This window comes from Vespa crabro, chromosome 2 (genome assembly GCF_910589235.1).
Source record: "Vespa crabro chromosome 2, iyVesCrab1.2, whole genome shotgun sequence".
Taxonomy (NCBI): domain Eukaryota; kingdom Metazoa; phylum Arthropoda; class Insecta; order Hymenoptera; family Vespidae; genus Vespa; species Vespa crabro.
Genome location: NC_060956.1, coordinates 22,423,020 through 22,439,686, shown reverse-complemented (window position 1 = coordinate 22,439,686; position 16,667 = coordinate 22,423,020). Strand labels below are relative to the sequence as shown.

Here is a 16,667-nt window from a genome sequence, read left to right as displayed (position 1 = left end):
ATTAAAAACGCATCGACCAAATGCGTCTTACGAACCGATAAAAGCCGAAGTTTAACCTGTTGGATCGTTTGAAAATTGCCACGTGTGTTACGTCACCAAGTACCGTTCTTCGATAAATTTCGTCTATTTCTTATGGGCGAGATAGGCCGTTAGAACGACATACGAACGTCAAATCTTTTAACGGTATTTTCACGTGAGAGCGAGACGAATTCGATTACCTCTCTTTCGAATCGATCCTCCCACCTTACTTGAATCTTCTCACCGTCATCTTTCTCGAAAGGATGTAACGCGGAAGGAGCGCGCGCGCGCTAACGTTCGCGTTCAGAGTCGACGCTTTCGATGGAACGCGTTACGGTCGTATAACTTACGCGCTACCGACGTCGTTCGTTCTCTTTCTTCGCCTTTAATCGCCTTTCAAAATTTCTTTTTAATTCAAAGAAAAAAGAAAGACTTTTATATATATATATATATATATATATATATATATGTATATTTGAAGGTTGACTCAAACGACAGACTTTAGAGACTTTCTCGGTCTGACGGCCTCGCGAAATAATGCATTCGCCATGAAATGGAACAACACCGAGGACAAATCGACGTTGACGTACTCATTATTCGCGTATCTGACAGTCAATTTTTCGACTACTTGTACACATATACGTATGTCGTAACGTACAAGTTATTCGTAATCATGCCGTTTGAAGCGAAAAGATTTAAATGCGACCAATCCCCTTTCCCCTTTGTACGTATGTATATAAGTTACGGGTAGTAAAGTTTGATATAGTTCCCGTCAAACGTCTCGCTTTATCTTTTATTTTCAAGATTATTATTTTTCTTTTTTTTTTCTTTTCTTTTTCTTTTTTTTTCTTTTTTGAGTCATTCCTAACGACCGATAATAGGCTGCTGTTAAAAAATGAAGTTACTCGTCGCGTACAAGGAATACTATCTATAGCAGGTATAGCCTCGGTTACGTAAATTCATCGATTACCGTGTCGTATCGTCGTTAATATGCTGCCATCGGGAAACAATAAATGCGATATAATCGAGAGCTCGAAAGGAAATTTACAAAGAGTCCTGGCGTCTAGGTTCGAAGCCGATTTATAATTTTCGTTTCGAAAGGGAGAGATAATCGTCGATAAAAATCATGTAATGGACGAGGAGTAAGAGCAAAAACCTATGTCGTACGGAGAGATCCACCTCGAAAGATGAGGAAAGAGAGAGAGAGAGAGAGAGAGAGAGCCGCGCGGCCGGTTGAAAATTGGCGTGTAACTTTTCGAGACGCAACCCTCAACACTCGCACGCGTATTATTTACGCATCTCTACGACGCGCCTGGAGGGTCTAACGATTCTTCCCTATAGAAACTCTATATACGCAAAGAATAGTCGGATAGAAGGGCGCGCATCCAAAGGGAAGAAAAAAGTCCGCGCAAAGGGACATCGTCTCTGCGACCTGAAAGTCGTAGAGTTCCTGACCTAGGACACTCGTCCTTCGAAAATAGAAACTAGGATTAGGAGCTTCGTCTGTCTCACTTTGTTAATCATGCTAACGATATCGGAACTTTTTTTTTCTTTCCATCTTCCATAGACGCCGGATTATATAGAAAAGAGATATAGGACGATAGAAGGTGGCCCCAGGTCGTATCACTTTTCCGTCGCTTAGGTAAATCGAATTTGATACAGTTGCAAAACTGTTGGTAGCGCTCCGAACGACGCAGCCCGCCTACGGGCAATGGCCGTCTAGTGATTTCGATTGGCCGCGGCGGCTTCGCACGCTATTACGAGCGACGTCGGTCGGTCGGTCGGTCGGTCGGTCGGTCGGTCGGTCGGTCGGTCGGTCGGTCGGTCGATCGTTCTGAATTCGAAAGGGCGGCGGTTCCAGACCTTTTAGAAGCCTCTCCTTTCTCCTAACGTATTTTCATACGTACCATCGATCTCCTCGGCGATCCACCAAGATCTCAAAGTCGCGAGTCTTTTCTGACTTTCCCTATTCAAGGACAAAAGCATCCTTTACAAGTCGCGAGAGATAAGAAAAAAGATCGGTCGCGATCCTCTTTATTTATTTTTCGTCTCGCGAAAGAGATATACTGGATTATACTCGTACCGCGAGTATCTACGAATCGCTAATTACAATGCATTACGTCTAAATGTAGACGCAGAGCTAGAAACACTTCTTGCGAATGGATATATCTTATTTAATCCGTGACGAGGATCCCCTCTCCTAGATCTAAATACGTGTCTCCTAGGACGCAAATTATTCTGAAAAATTCCTCTGAAAAGGAAAAGAAAAGGCGCGCAAAGTCAGCGCGCATCGTTCTAAGGATCTTTCCGCGATGATCGGCGGGACAAAGGAAATTCCTCTCTCGTTTCGCGATGTGTCACGCTAATCGACGATAATCACGATAATCATCTCGAGCTCGTCGCCGAGGCCAAGAGAGGATATATTCTCTCTCGGATCGTTCGACCCACTTATCGAGTCGAGTCGCTTAGATTCGACTGCTGGAATGGCTGGAAGTGGGTCACGCGTAAAAGTAACTGTTACGGCAAAGAATTTCATTGCCGAGAAGAGCCTCGCGAGCAAAACAAGGAGCGTCGTTGGATGCGCGCGCGCGCGCTCGTCGAAGGAAAAGAGGGGGTGGGGCGGGATCGACGGGCGCGCGCGCATCCAGCGACAGACCGATCCAGCGAAATCCTTGTCGCATTGATAAACGCATAATTAATGCTAGCGCGTTTTCGTCGAAACATGCCATTCTCACTTTTCTCTTGCTCCTTCGACTTACAGCCTTCCCCTTTCACGGCGATTAATTCGTAACGACAAAAGGAGGAAAAGAGTGATGGATGGTAAAGGACGATAACGATTACAGCGGCACGAATAAAGCGCGGATGAAGGCTCTCAGGTAAAACGGACGACGGTCGGTAAGTAGTTGGTTGTTGTCCGAGTGAAAGGCAACGATGCGAAAGTAAGCGCGCTTGCGCGCTACTACGTTTAAACCAATGCATAAGAAAATGTTAACTACGTTACGAGTATGTACTAAATACATGCGTATGCGTTCTGTAGATACGTTTAAATGCAAACCACGAAACTTGCCAGCCATATTAAAAGCAACCGTCCTTAGATCTTTTCCCCCGTCCCGCCATTCTCCCTTTCTCTCTTTCTATTGTAGATGGGACAGAGAGAGAGAGAGAGAGAGAGAAATGCTCGTAAACGACAAGTTCTTCGGTCGAAACGAGCGAATTGTACCGGTATATAATTCCACTCGCTTTTTGATCCAAACGATCCGAGTGTTATTCCGGAGAAAAAAGGGGAGTGGGAGGGGGAGGGGGGGGTAGAAGATTTTATAGTCCTACGAGTAAATTAATTTTTAATTCATCGACGAAAGAAAAACTTCCTTTCCAAGAATAAACCAGAGGTGTCGGCCACGCGAATGGTCTCTTCATCGCGAATGAAGAAAATATGAAAGCCGTTAATCCCTAAGGGTTACTACCTCGGGTCGTTACGCGCTGACAAGGTCGCGCTTTAGAGAGAAGCATTTACAGAACGGAAGCATTATTATCGACGGACTCGATAATATTCTCGGATGCGATCCTCGATCGCACGTGTAATAGTGACATATCATATTTATATAGAGCCTTATCCTACCCGCGCGTTAATTCACGCTTGTACGCGATAAGAACAGGCGGCGGCGGCGGCAGCGGCCAAATCAAACGTCGTCCTTCTTATCGAGTCAAATGACGCACCTGAGGTAAGACGAACGACACTAAATTGATCGGAGCCAAAGATTAAAGCATTTTCCTCCTTCGAACGAATCGACATTGGGATTCCAAGAAGAAGCACGCTACTATCGCAACATTCGGCTGGCGCTATTTGACGTCGTTCGGCCCGTCATTAGATTTGCCTAATGCACGAGGTCGATCTAAGCGCAAAAAACTCCGGCTATTCTCTATCCTTGATTTATCCTACGGATAAATATAATTAACTCGAAATGGATTCGTACGCGCGGATAAAGAAGAAGAAAAATATTTACTCGTTCGACAAAATGGAGTAAGGTGGAAATTTCGACTGGAAATACGGGGAGGGGGGGAGGGGAGACTGTATTTATTAGAGAGAAGCGACCACACCCAAAAAAGAAGCACGGAGAGAAAGACGAGGAAGGAGAAGGAGAGGTCAATTACCTCCGAATCTTCGTGCGCATTTTCGGAACGAGGATTTATAAAGAATCTTACTTGTGAATAGGAAAAATGAAGTATAAAGATGAAGAGGTACTTATCGACGAACGATTGCGTACTTAGGTGTCTCGCGCATGTCGTTCGGTTCGGCCTCCGAAAATAAAACTAATAAGCAAGGACGCGATAAATTTTCATCGAAAAGAGAGCTCGTGAGATATCATCGGTCGATCGTGTTAAGCGCTCGTTTATTCGCGATTAGCGCAACGTAAATTCGAAAAGATCGAGGAAGAGAAGGAGATAGGAATTGGCAATAGCAACGACTAGAGAGGAGAGACAAGAAAACGGCATACAACAACCTTGCACGAACGACCTCGATCGCCTTCACTCCTCGAGGAACCTTCGCCGCTCGTTGCCTTGCGTCTCTGGGTTGCTCGATGACGAGATTGACTTTTTTTAACGAACGAACGGACGTGCGATTTTAATCGATAATTCGAAGGAGATATTTCTTTTTCTTCTTCTTTTTTTTTGTTTTTTTTCTTTTTTTTTTTTTTTTTTTTTTTTGTTTTTTGCGCTTGCCGAAGAGAACGACGTGGCAGATGCGTCGTTCCTTTCGCACGAACGACGCATTAAACGACAATCGTGTAACTTCTGAGACGGACCAAGTCAACGGGAATGCCGAGAGAGAGAGAGAGAGAGAGAGAGAGAGAGAGAGAGAGAGAGAGAGAGACGATCTTTACGATCCGAAACGTAAAGCCGCTCGCTTTGTACGCGTTTTACTACATTATTTACGAGTTGAGCAGCTCGAGAGCCGTCGCGTCATTCGTAAAATACGTTCCCTATGAATTGGCGTTAAGAAAGAAGATTAAGGAGATTCGATTAAACGGTTTGAGCACAAAGGGATGTTTCCCATTCTACTTACCCCCTCATTTCCTAGGAACTGTATCGTAGGGTTTTGGCTGGTCTTGTTCTGAAACACATAAGAAATAGGAAGGGATACATTATTCTCAAGTTGAAATTTCTTGAATTTTGGGCAACGAGCTAAGCCGTCGTTTAGGAGGGAAGAAACAAAAAATGTTGCGCTCTTCCTTGGACGTGACGTAGGAAGAATTGGCTCGAGAGTCGGGCGCGCGCAAGGTCGAGGGGGAAAGAGAGTAGCAATTAATCGTCGTTAAGTAACAATGGCTCTCGCACCCCTGCGTGTGTCCCAGTGTCGCGTCGCGACACCGCACCGTTACGTAATTTCTTATATAATTGTTCGAACGCTCGCGAACGTTTACCCGCAATAAAGATTTTCTCTTACAATTTAGGAACCATTTGGCATCGTCGATAGGCAAAAATCGATGGAAAAGCCGCAGCAGCCTTCCTGCGAGAAAGTATCGAGATACATGCATACATACGTATATCATATCGCACGCGCTACCTATATCGACTCATTTCGCGTGCAATTTCTAGGCTCTCGAGCGGACGATCGCTCGGAAAGGGAAAGTAACGCCGCCGCGTTGCTTCTGACCGGTGCGGCACGCCGCAAGACGGGCTCGCGAATCCGAAAAAAAGGAAACTTCATATTCCATCTCGTGATCGTGTCCGAGGATAGATGAGCGCCAGAGAGAGAGAGAGAGAGGTTAACTATGGAAAGAAAAACTATAAAGGAACGTTCTCGATCGCTTTCACCGATGAGATCGCGAGCGAGAAACGAAGGGAAGGAAAATAGGGAAGAAAGGAGAGACGGGAATTAAAGAATAGATTCGGAGAACGTTCGCCGTTCGCCAACTTGTCCTTTCGTAAATCCGAGTGAATGCGCGTTTACTGCGACGTGTCCTTTCCCTCGATCCATTAGAATCCATTAAAATCCATTAGAATTTTAATCATCGTAATAATCCGTACAATGATTGATTCTAGCGAAGACGGTGCAATATCTCTCTTTCTCGGACGCAACCCAGACACTTTGAGACATTTAACGATACATCGTTTTTGCGCGTGTCAACGAACGAAAGCGAAACTCATTTTGACGAGGAGTACCGTACGAACGAATAGGACAGGACGACGTTGACTTTCGATTCTACCCCTTTGGCCGCGGCTTTACCGACCGACCGATCGATCGATCGATCTCGCGAGACATAATCGCGCGAACCTCGAGACGCGTCGTTGCCAATTCGCGGTATGTGGATTTGATCGGGACGGCTGCTCGTAGAGCCGAGATATTCGGCAACACCGCCAACTGGTTCACTTTCTCTCGGACGGCGAACTCGAGCGTCTCTGTCCTCCCTTCGCGTCGCGTTAAACTTCTCTCGCCTCTCTCTCTCTCTCTCTCTCTCTCTCTCTCTCTCTCTCTCTCTCTCTCTCTCTCTCTCTGTGGTACATAATATGTGTATGTATTTAACGATACACGACGGGCGCGTGCGCGCGCGTAGGAGGAGGCAGCATCTATTAGGAAGCAGCAAGTCGCCTTCGAGAACGCCTTTATCTAGATTTCGTTCCACAACGTATTCGTCCTAACGAATGGATCCTACGAGATACTTCCTCGTCGTAGATCCGTCGCTCTGACCTAAAGACAGAGTCTGTTACAGGTTACAGGTCTCCCAGAGCGTTCAGTGGATTTCGAAGATGCCATAAAAATGCCATCAAAATGCCATATCGTTAACGTTATCTTCATCGATCCTATGCGCCGTTGAAAGATGCGAGAACGAGCATCGTTATCTTATCCGATAGGATGGTTGTTGTTAATGTGGTCACGCGCCAACCCCGGAATATTCCCGCGAGTTCCGTGCTTACGAGCTGCGACGCGCGTATCCGACGAGCGAGGATCGAGATACGACCGCCGCAAAACAAGTGAAAAACTAAAAGATGACGTTTCTCTTGCAATTACGGACATGGAAAAATACGAGATCCTATGGGACAGGTGCCCCTTTCACAACACAAAGTTTCTATCGTTTCTGCGAGAATCTCGAGATTAGTGTCCGGGAAAGAATGTATGATAATATATATAAATATAAAAAAAAAAAAAGAAAGACGAAGAAATGGGTCGATCGAAGGTAAATTATTATACGCTCGTTCCTTGTTACGAACGAGCTAACTCTCCTGTAGACGGATCTAACGATTTAAGTATGCGTCTAAATGTCAAACGGGTTTGTGGACCTTTGAGACAGCGCGCGCGCGCGCGAGAGAGAGAGAGAGAGAGAGAGAGAAAAATGAACGAGCGGCTCAACCAATCGGTATCGATCGATTTCTAGGTCAGAGGAGGCGAGCAGCCACGAGCTGTCCTTCCTTTTCTCGTTCACCACGCTTACGCGACAAGAGACTATTCGACGCAACATATGCCACGTCGTGATTATTTTCTTTCCAGTATAAAACCGGCCAACCTTCGTCGCTACTTCCTCTTCGAATAATCACGCTCACATGGAGCACTACCAACTCTTACGGCCTAGCGGAGAAAAAAGAAAACATACTTGTGCTTATCGGAAGAAGAATGTCTATTTATTTTTTTCTACTATATCGGCCCTTCCTCGCGAAAAGGTGAGAGAACCTTAACGAGGCTCATTGTTCTCTCGTCTTTCGAGAAAATCCGCAATGCTGCGCCTTCGAGCGATAGGCACGACGCCCTCTAAAGACAACCCCTTCTCGCTCGGATCGATATCGCATCAGCGAGACGACCCACGTAAACCTCCTACGATTTTCTATAGTCCTATATGCTTTCGAAGATATACTTTGATCTCCTTTCCTCTTGGACGATACGAATCGGTTTACTTTCATCGCTGCGATGCGAATGAGAGAGAGAGAGAGAGAGAGAGAGAGAGAGAGAGAGAGATTACAATAACCAATTTGTTCGAGCTCGGCCGCACGCATCGTTTTCCGGAAGTATTTTAATTTGAAACTTTCAAAATGAAATATCCCTCGCTTAATATCTCGACGACCGCGTTCGCGAAAGTTAGTTGGGTCTCGTGGCGAAGAGCGTTAACGATAATTAACGGCTTTTAAATGTTTGTTTAAAGGGGAAAACGTTGGAAGGAGAAAGGGTCGAAGATATAATCCTCGACACCGTGCTCGAGCGGTGAGTCCCGTATTCGACGTCAAATTTCACTGAAGCTTTTCACCCAGAAACAACGACCGTTCAAATTAACCACGCCTATTCGGACGACTTTTTTTTTTACCGCAACAAAATCGAACAAAGGGAGCTAAATTGATAAAAAAAATATGTTTTAAAATCGATACGAAGGACAGGATCGACTCGAACAACAAAGTTCCGTATAAACCGGTGATTTCGAATGGCGTTTATATACTCTCTCTCTCTCTCTCTCTCTCTCTCTCTCTCTCTCTCTCTCTCTCCTTCGATCCTTTGTGCCTTTTGTCGCAGACAGCCCGGGGTACAGTTAGGCGGTACAGTACGATATTCCCACCAAATTATACCGTATAAAATAACTCCCTTCTCTCCCTCTCAAGCACGTCCCAACAACGCTTTTTAAGTTCTCGTTGAATTAATTCACTGGGAACTGGTGTTACCGAAACTAGTTTGGACAAATAGAGAGAAACGCGATCGTTCTCTCTTTCTCCCTTTCGCCACGTTCCTTTTTTTATACGTCTGCGAGAGGTAAAGCAACGACGAGACGTTCGCCCTCAATTTCACCAAACTTTCCAGACATTCGAGAGAGAGGGAGGGAGGGAGGGAGAGAGATCGATCCGCACAATGTACTTCTGCTCGAGAAAACTACAATCCCAAAGTCGCGATGCGGCCAACCACCAATTAAGTTATGGTTATGCGCGCCATTCGGTCCGTACCACGAGATATAATGATCGTTGCGCAAGAGAAACGTTCGTCCGGATCGCGCGGTTCTTAACGTTCTCGCTCGTCGATCGTCGCTTCCAAAGTCACGCGAAAGTTTTAGCTTTAGTGATATGAGATACGTCATCGTCGAGAATAATGCGATTGAATTGAATTTGAAAAAGCTTTAGACGGTATAAACGAGAGAAATCGTAGGAATAATTCGTTGGAGGGTGATTCGTGACGGAAAAAGGGTTAAAACGCGTTTTCGTGTCGGCGAAAGAAAGATTGGAAGAAGGATACGTAAATAAAGGAACGTTATGAAGGAGAAGGAAGAAAAGAAGGAAAGACCGGCTGGTATTATCGATTTTCGTGGAAAGAGAGAAGACGGCGATCGTTCCGTGCTAACGACCCAACGGGAAAATCCGCGGGAACGATAGACCGACCGTTACTACAAATACAATCGAACAGACGGGGGAAGTTTTTGCTTTGAAATCGTGACGATTGAGCATCTCCGAGTCGTCGCACGTACGCTTACGAGGCGAAGCCTCGCCGTCGTATACTCTGCCAGGACGTTTAACGAACGGCGCGAGAATTGCATTCCGAAACGATCGTTTAACGAAAAACCATACTTTTTCTTTTTCCCCTAAAATTTCTCTTTCGAAAGGAAAAAAACGAATAATAGAACGCGTTCTCCATTCAAGGTGGACACTTTGCGAATCCTCTAGAGATCACTCGTCTCTCCTCTTTTAGTATGGCCTAAAATTCTTGCCCCCTCCCCCCTACCGTTCCCCCGATAGGAACGTCGACACGCGCGCGATACCTCCTACGGTCTGTGCTTATCGACCACCACCAGCTGCTGTCCGCGAATTATACGCACCGTTTCGTATTTAATATTTTACAAACACTTTTTTTTACGCTTCACGCCTATCTATGACGCATACACTTGGAAGGTTTATTAACACGATCGTCAACGAACCTCGCAATCGTCGAATCGTTGTCGAATGTTGCCAAGAGAGCACAAAGTGAAAGGAGCTTCGTGTCGTAAAATAAAAAGGCCAGCTCGAAGAAGGCAAGACAATACTCCGCTCGATCTCTTCAAATCTTTGAATGATCTTGAGAGAGAGAGAGAGAGAGAGAGAAAGCGATCGCTAACTTTGTTCGCGTTTGACGATCGCCAAATTGTTCTTGCACCTACGAAAGAGATACGATTTATTCGAGAGGCAAAAAAAGAGAATCCGTTCCTTTGCGATAGCTTCGCAGTACATTTGACTTTACGGTTTGCTAAAAAAGAAAATAGTACGATATAGCGAGAATCTTCGATGAAACGATTCCGAATGAATTGCAAAACGAGTTTATGCAAAAAGGCGAACCTTCTCTTTTTCCAATGTCCCGTCGTATAACTTTACATTCTAAATTCGAGCTTGGTGAGAAAAATATAAATCGAAACATTTTTCGAGTTACGTTTATCTTTTTAGATGTACAAGCAGGTCGAACGCGCGATAGGAAATCGATACGAAATAAAGGAGACTTTGAATGCTCTATATATAGACATAATCGCCGATATCGACGAGAATTCGCGGAAACGCGTCGCGTGGTTTATCGCTTTGGCTTCCCTGTCAGCTGATCCAAAGCAAAACGGGACTATCCCATAGTAGGGACTACCACCACACGGACGTTCGACCTTCTTCCTTGCCAGGCGCGCGCGCGACCTTCCCGTCTCGTTAGCAGTACCGCACAAACGCGCATCTCTCTCTCGCTTTAGATGGGAAGAGAAGAAGACGGTCGATTCGATTCTTGTCGATCGTAATCGCTAAGGGAGCAACATCGTGAGAATTCATTAGGCATCGGCGATTGCCTCTAGCGAGCGCACTCCGTGGAAAGATCTACGCACCTCTAGGTATAACGACGAAGGTATAGCGCTTATCTTTCATACGTCTGCAATTTTGCCGGCGATGTACACTCCGAAGGAATGTCACTCGAAAGCAGAATGAGGAAGCGAGAAGAAATATAATATAGTTTGTTCGTTCTTTTGTAATTCCTTATGGAAAGTTCCTCTTGTCGCTTCGTCTCTCGTTGGGTTCCCCTTATCGATTGCGGTCGTTGCGAGAAATTGCGGTAAGGAGCATTCGTGAAAAATCAACTTTCACGGAAATCAAGTCTCGATCGGGGGCCAGTCATTTTCCGTTGACCCTCGATCGATCGATCGATCGATCGATCGATCGCGCTCGTGACGGCAAGTATTCATCTCGAAAGAAATCCGAGACTCGTTTTCATCGAAAGCCGGAAGAGAAGAACGATAGGATCAGCGGTTATACACACAAGCGCTCTTATTCCGGTTCCGATTGTGAGAATCGATTCCACCCTGGAATTTCATGGAAATTTATTGCTTTTTCTTTCTCCCTATGTAACATCCAATATGTAGTTGGTACATTATAATACAGCTACGTGGGATGAATTAATCGATGCCATAGATTACTTTGGCCTTTCGAACGAAACACATTTTTCTAACCATTCCTTTTTAATATAAATAAACGAGTTCTAAAAAGTGACTAAAATATCTCAAAAATGTTCGCTATTACAATGCCGTGTGTTTCTGGAGCGGGGGGGGGGGGGCGGCGGCGGGCGGCGGCGGATATATTTACGAAATCGTTTCCGCAAGATTACGTAGCGTTTGACGTCATTGTAGATAACTGAAAGAGAGGGCCGTAAGAGTAAAGTTAAAAGTGTCGAACGAATTCAATTTTGTCGAAGTTGCTATCGAGAAAAGAAAAAGACGACTTATTAGACGACGCGTAGATCTTGACCGAGTGCAACGACCTTCGAACAAAGTCGAAGAGGCAGACGTCCTTTGAAGAGAAAGGACGTCTCTCTCTCTCTTTCTCCCCAGATCGAAGGCCTTCCTCGCGGAGAAAGCTCGTAGCCACGAAACGACTCCTCGCGGCATATTAACGGGCACACTCCACTTTCGCAAAGGCAGAAGGATCTTTTTTCGCTATTGGTTACTACTTGCTCGACGACGAAAAGCCTTCTTGTCTAAATTGTCTCTTCGTTTCAAAGTTATCACCTTGAAAGACGTCGAACCTTTCAACTTGGATAATAATTCCTCTCACCCTAATCGAGAACACTCTCTCTCTCTCTCTCTCTCTCTCTCTAACACCTTTGCCGATACTTTCTTTGAGATCGAGCGACTTACTGGAGGACGATTGATCTCTTATTGTCATTATCATTAGCATTATTATTGTCGTACCGTATATCGTAAGACCTCTAGATATGCACCTACATCATCAAATAGGATTGCCTATTTTCGTGCCAATGTACTCTCGACGCAAATTACGTTAGATGCTCGTTAAATCCAAGTGGCAGATGGGTGGCAGAGAACGAGAAAGAGGAAATAAGGAAGGGAGTGTAAAGTCGATACAGCGGCAAGTTGCGCAATCTCAGATTTCACTCGGTCTATTATTCCCTAGTAATTCCATCGTCGAGTGGCACTACCGATGGCCAGAGGATGACCAAAGTGGATAAACGTTATTTCGTCTTTCTCGACCTTTATCTTCCTCTCGCTCTTCTCTCCTTTTTTCAACTTGTTAGACTCGTAAGAATGCGGTCTCTCTCTCTCTCTCTCTCTTTAGCTATTGCTTTAGATTGCGAGGGATATGGCGTTTGTAGATGAAAAAAGAAAAAAAATGCGTTTTAAACTAAAAATGTACTTTCTCTCTCATTATCCATGTCAGTATCCGTCGAACGGTCTCGATTCGTACGATTTTTCTGAACGTTCTTTCGTAATATCTCCTTCTCGCTCGATTTCTATCTTTACTTTTGCAATAGGAGTATGCGATAACGTAGGTTATAATATAGCGATCGTTTCAAATCGAAAATGGAGAAGTTAGAAAATCTTCTTCTATTCCTTGCCGAGACGGAAATTGGAATAAGACGTGTAGTCGCAGAACTCGTAGATCGTAATTAAATTCGTAGGGAAATCGTGTGGATTATGTGGTTTGTCGAATGATAAGCCGCGACATACATACCTGTAAGCAGAAACGGAAGACTCGCCGCGGCGCTCGCGGATGTGATTCACGGTATATTATTATTAGAAAGCGGAGTATTATTACTTCATCGACCAAATTTATAACGTGGAACTAACGGTCGGTTTGGGCCGTTCCTGCAGCACGCACGGAGGTGCCTCGTAGAAAACGCATCGCGAAAAGATGACGAAGTTGGGGACAAAGAGGGCGCCGCGCCGTTTACACGATCTCTTACAATCATTTTTCTTTCTACCAAAAATAAGCGGGCGAATCGGCTGGTCTTTCTCTGCTCTGCTTTTACTTTGATATGTACGCGATAGCAGATCTAGCGTCGGTTCGAAAAGAGGAAATGAGGAGAAAGAGATATTAAAATTGATGAACGAAAAGAAGAACGAACCGTTCCCCCCTTCTCGTAATTGCTAAAACGGAGTAGAGTCAATCCTTCTCTTTGGCCCTTTAAAGGGATATCCACGCGTATAAAAAGTTTCATAGGAATCCTCTTCCTCTCTCTCTCTCTCTCTCTCTCTCTCTCTCTCTCTCCCTCGATTTCTCAGAAAAGCCCAATCCGAATGTCAAGCGAGATGTACGTATACCCGATCATCGATCTTTGATCTTCTGTGCTTCGCGAGAAACCTACTCGTTCTCTGGCTATTTTACATTTTATTTATCTTCGTTTAGTTTCCTAGGAAATATGTATGCAGATAGTCGCGATACAAACGCTTTACGAGCTTCCATTTTCCCCGTAGTAATCGTAGAAATCGCGACGACCTTGGAGTAAGGAAAACTTTCCTAACTCCATCGGCAATTCTTTGAAAAAGCGATAAAAGCGTTGACCGCGGCGAAAGGCGAAAATTCTTTCGACACCCTCCGCCGTGTTACAAAGGAAAACGTTTGCTAGGAGAGCGATAAGACGCCGGTTAATACGTATTATATTTTACGTTTTCAGCTTTCTTTTTTCTCTTTCTTTTTTATTCTTTTTTCCACCTTGGGAAGTTACGCGAATCGTAAGGCTCTCTCTTTGGTATCGGCTTTCTTGATTTATTGGCGGCATTCACTTTCACTCGGCATAATTTATACCGCGCGCCGTGCCGTAAATCGAACGTATCTCGAGTGCACGTAAGTCGCGCCAATTAGACGAAGTATCCTCCTTTTGGAGGATATCGGGACGCGACTAGGAGGAATATAGACTCCGCGAATGGATAAAAAGCGCCGGAATGAAACTATCGGAGAACGATGTGCCGCGGAAGGAGAAATTCGGGAAGGAAATTTTTGGAATATGCTTTTTGATAAGTCAACAACGAAGAATTGTTATTAATTACAGAAAGAATACGAGAGGAAGCAATTAACGATCCTTAATTATATCGCCATGCCTGCGAGCGTTGCGCGGCTTATTAACGGTAAGCGGATAATTTATGTGGGATCGGAGACGCGCAAACTATCGCACAACCTATCGTAGAATGTATCGCAAGAAAAAGTTTTACAGCGGAGTCAAATGGATTTAAACGAAACGATTGCCTCGTATACCCAATCTTCGTTCTCGAGATAACCTCGAAATATGTTGGCTCGCGCAATCGTCCTTTCGATTCGTCCTACGATCAGGAAAAGCTAATCGATTTCTTCGGTAATAAAATTTTATTACGCTCGACGATATATGCGCGAACACGTATAAACCTCTATACACGTATGTATTTTAACAATAAATATATTTTGGTAAGCCCGGCACAAAATTAACTCTCTCGCAAATGCATTTGCAAACAAAAGTTGCATTTAGTCGACTCTTTCCAATCTATCATTTTGCAAACGTTATACATGTATATATATATATATATATATATATATATATATATATATATATATGTATACCACCCTCTGGAAGATGCTCGGGAAGCGTAGCCTGAAAAATCTCCTTCGAGTCTTCCGATCTCGCTTATACGTGCGCTTAACGAAATAAAATGGGTGGTCTAACGAGGAAAGAATATTTCTAAATGACCTGCGATGTTCGCTGGAACGACGACGTTTCGCCAAACGTCGGCAAAAGGTCTTTGTACGACGAACGATGCGTGGCGATTCACGAACGCGTGGCCGATTACGAATATACATATACATGCATACACACACACACACACACACACACACACACACACACACACACACACACACACATATATCTATTTCTTCGGCTTGGGCCATACTCTCCGCTGTAATCTCTTTTACTAAAATTTATTCCTTTCAGCTTTTCGTTTACGCGAGAACGCGCATCCGGAGGCGCTGAGTTCTCTCAAACTCGTGTAACGCGGCACGAGCAAGCGAATACGTAAGTATTATTATATACTCGAGCGCGATAACTCTGCGCTATATACGTCGATCGTAAAAGAGCGTCGAATCGAAAAAGCGATTACGCGAATTTTTCTCGTCTTTTTCGCCGATGAGCCGAGGAGCGAGAACTTTCCACGGGTCAAATTTCTCGCGATATTCGGAAAGGCTTCTTTCGAAAATAATTGCGTATCTCTCTGGACGATCTGAAAAAAACAAGGGCGACGGCCGAAGGAAGAAGGAAAAGAGGTCAACGTTAACGACGTGGAAAGGGAAGAAGGAGCGTTTTTGGGAAAGACGCTTTACTCGTACGTGCGCGAACGCTAATTAACATATTATCGATAGGAGGGCCAACGATGCGCAGAGAGAGAGAGAGAGAGAGAGAGAGAGAATAACGGCAATCGGCTTTCGAAAATAGGCAAGATAAGGTGAGTCTACTTTTATTTAATCGCGCCTACCGATAATCGTGGCTGCACGTATAGCTTTCACGAAAGAAACCTCGTCATGATACTTTTTGGATAGAGCGCGTTATCAAGCGCACGCATATTCCATAGGAAATAAGAAACGCGTCAATTTTTTCGCAAGAAAAGTCAACGTTCGCAATCGTCGATTCTACGTTGTCTTTTACGTAGCGAGCTGAGCAAAGTTTAGCAAGATATAACTCTAGATGGTTGCAACGAGATACGGTTCGTGCTGCAAATCGTTCCGCAAGCAAAGTCTATCGTCGGAACGTATCGCGACGATAGGTTAACCCCATCACGCCCCTCGCGACGAATCTCTACTTTCGAATCTCGTCCGAGAGAGCTCGGAGGAGAGTCAGCTGACGTTTAAAGAATTTGCGATTAACGTAACGACGTTGCTCTCTCTTCCCCTTTCCTCGCGCGAGCCACGCAAAGAATCGAGTACCGTTTAATTTTTTTATCGCAATTTCGAAGAAACGTGGCGAATTTTCGAGAATTTCAGAGAGAGAGAGGATAAACAGCGCTTTGTCAAGTACGTAAAGCGCAGGCAATATAGCGACGACGTGCGTTAGTATTTTAAAGGCCGCACGCACGACCACCGACGTGGCTATTTTCGGCGTTGCCTCGACGATACCTCGAGAACCGTTCTACAATGTCACCGATGGAGAGACTTTTAAACGAAACGCCCCGTATCCCTTCTCTTCTTTTCTTTCTCCCGCTTCGCTACGCACCGAAAAAAATCGAATTTCAAGGAGAAATAGTCTCTCGGTACGTAAGTACATACTCGAGTACGTCTGCGAGTAGGCGATCGTAAAAGTTATGATCGGTAATGGTGACGACTGCCAAGAACGATGATTCATCCGTTTCCCTCGACAACAAAGAGAGCTGCTAGTACTCTTTGCCTTTCTCAAAATTCCGATATAGTAGACGATCCGTCGGATAGCAACT

At 44.8% G+C, this 16,667-nt stretch overlaps 1 protein-coding gene across 7 annotated transcripts in view; it reads right to left on the bottom strand.

The window, feature by feature from the left end:
* The window catches only part of LOC124433007 (RNA polymerase II elongation factor Ell-like), a 52,319-nt gene that overhangs the window by 32,986 nt on the left and 2,666 nt on the right, over window positions 1-16,667 (bottom strand). For 6 of the 7 annotated variants that reach the window (XR_006944409.1, XM_046982486.1, XM_046982487.1 and 3 more), the window contains one exon: window positions 5,084-5,131. The exons of the other annotated variant lie outside the window; for it this stretch is intronic. Coding sequence is in view for 5 of the 6 variants with exons in the window: in XM_046982486.1 (XP_046838442.1) it covers window positions 5,084-5,131 (48 nt within the window). In the remaining variant the exon portion in view is untranslated. The remainder of the gene's footprint in view (window positions 1-5,083; window positions 5,132-16,667) is intronic. 7 annotated transcript variants of the gene reach the window in all.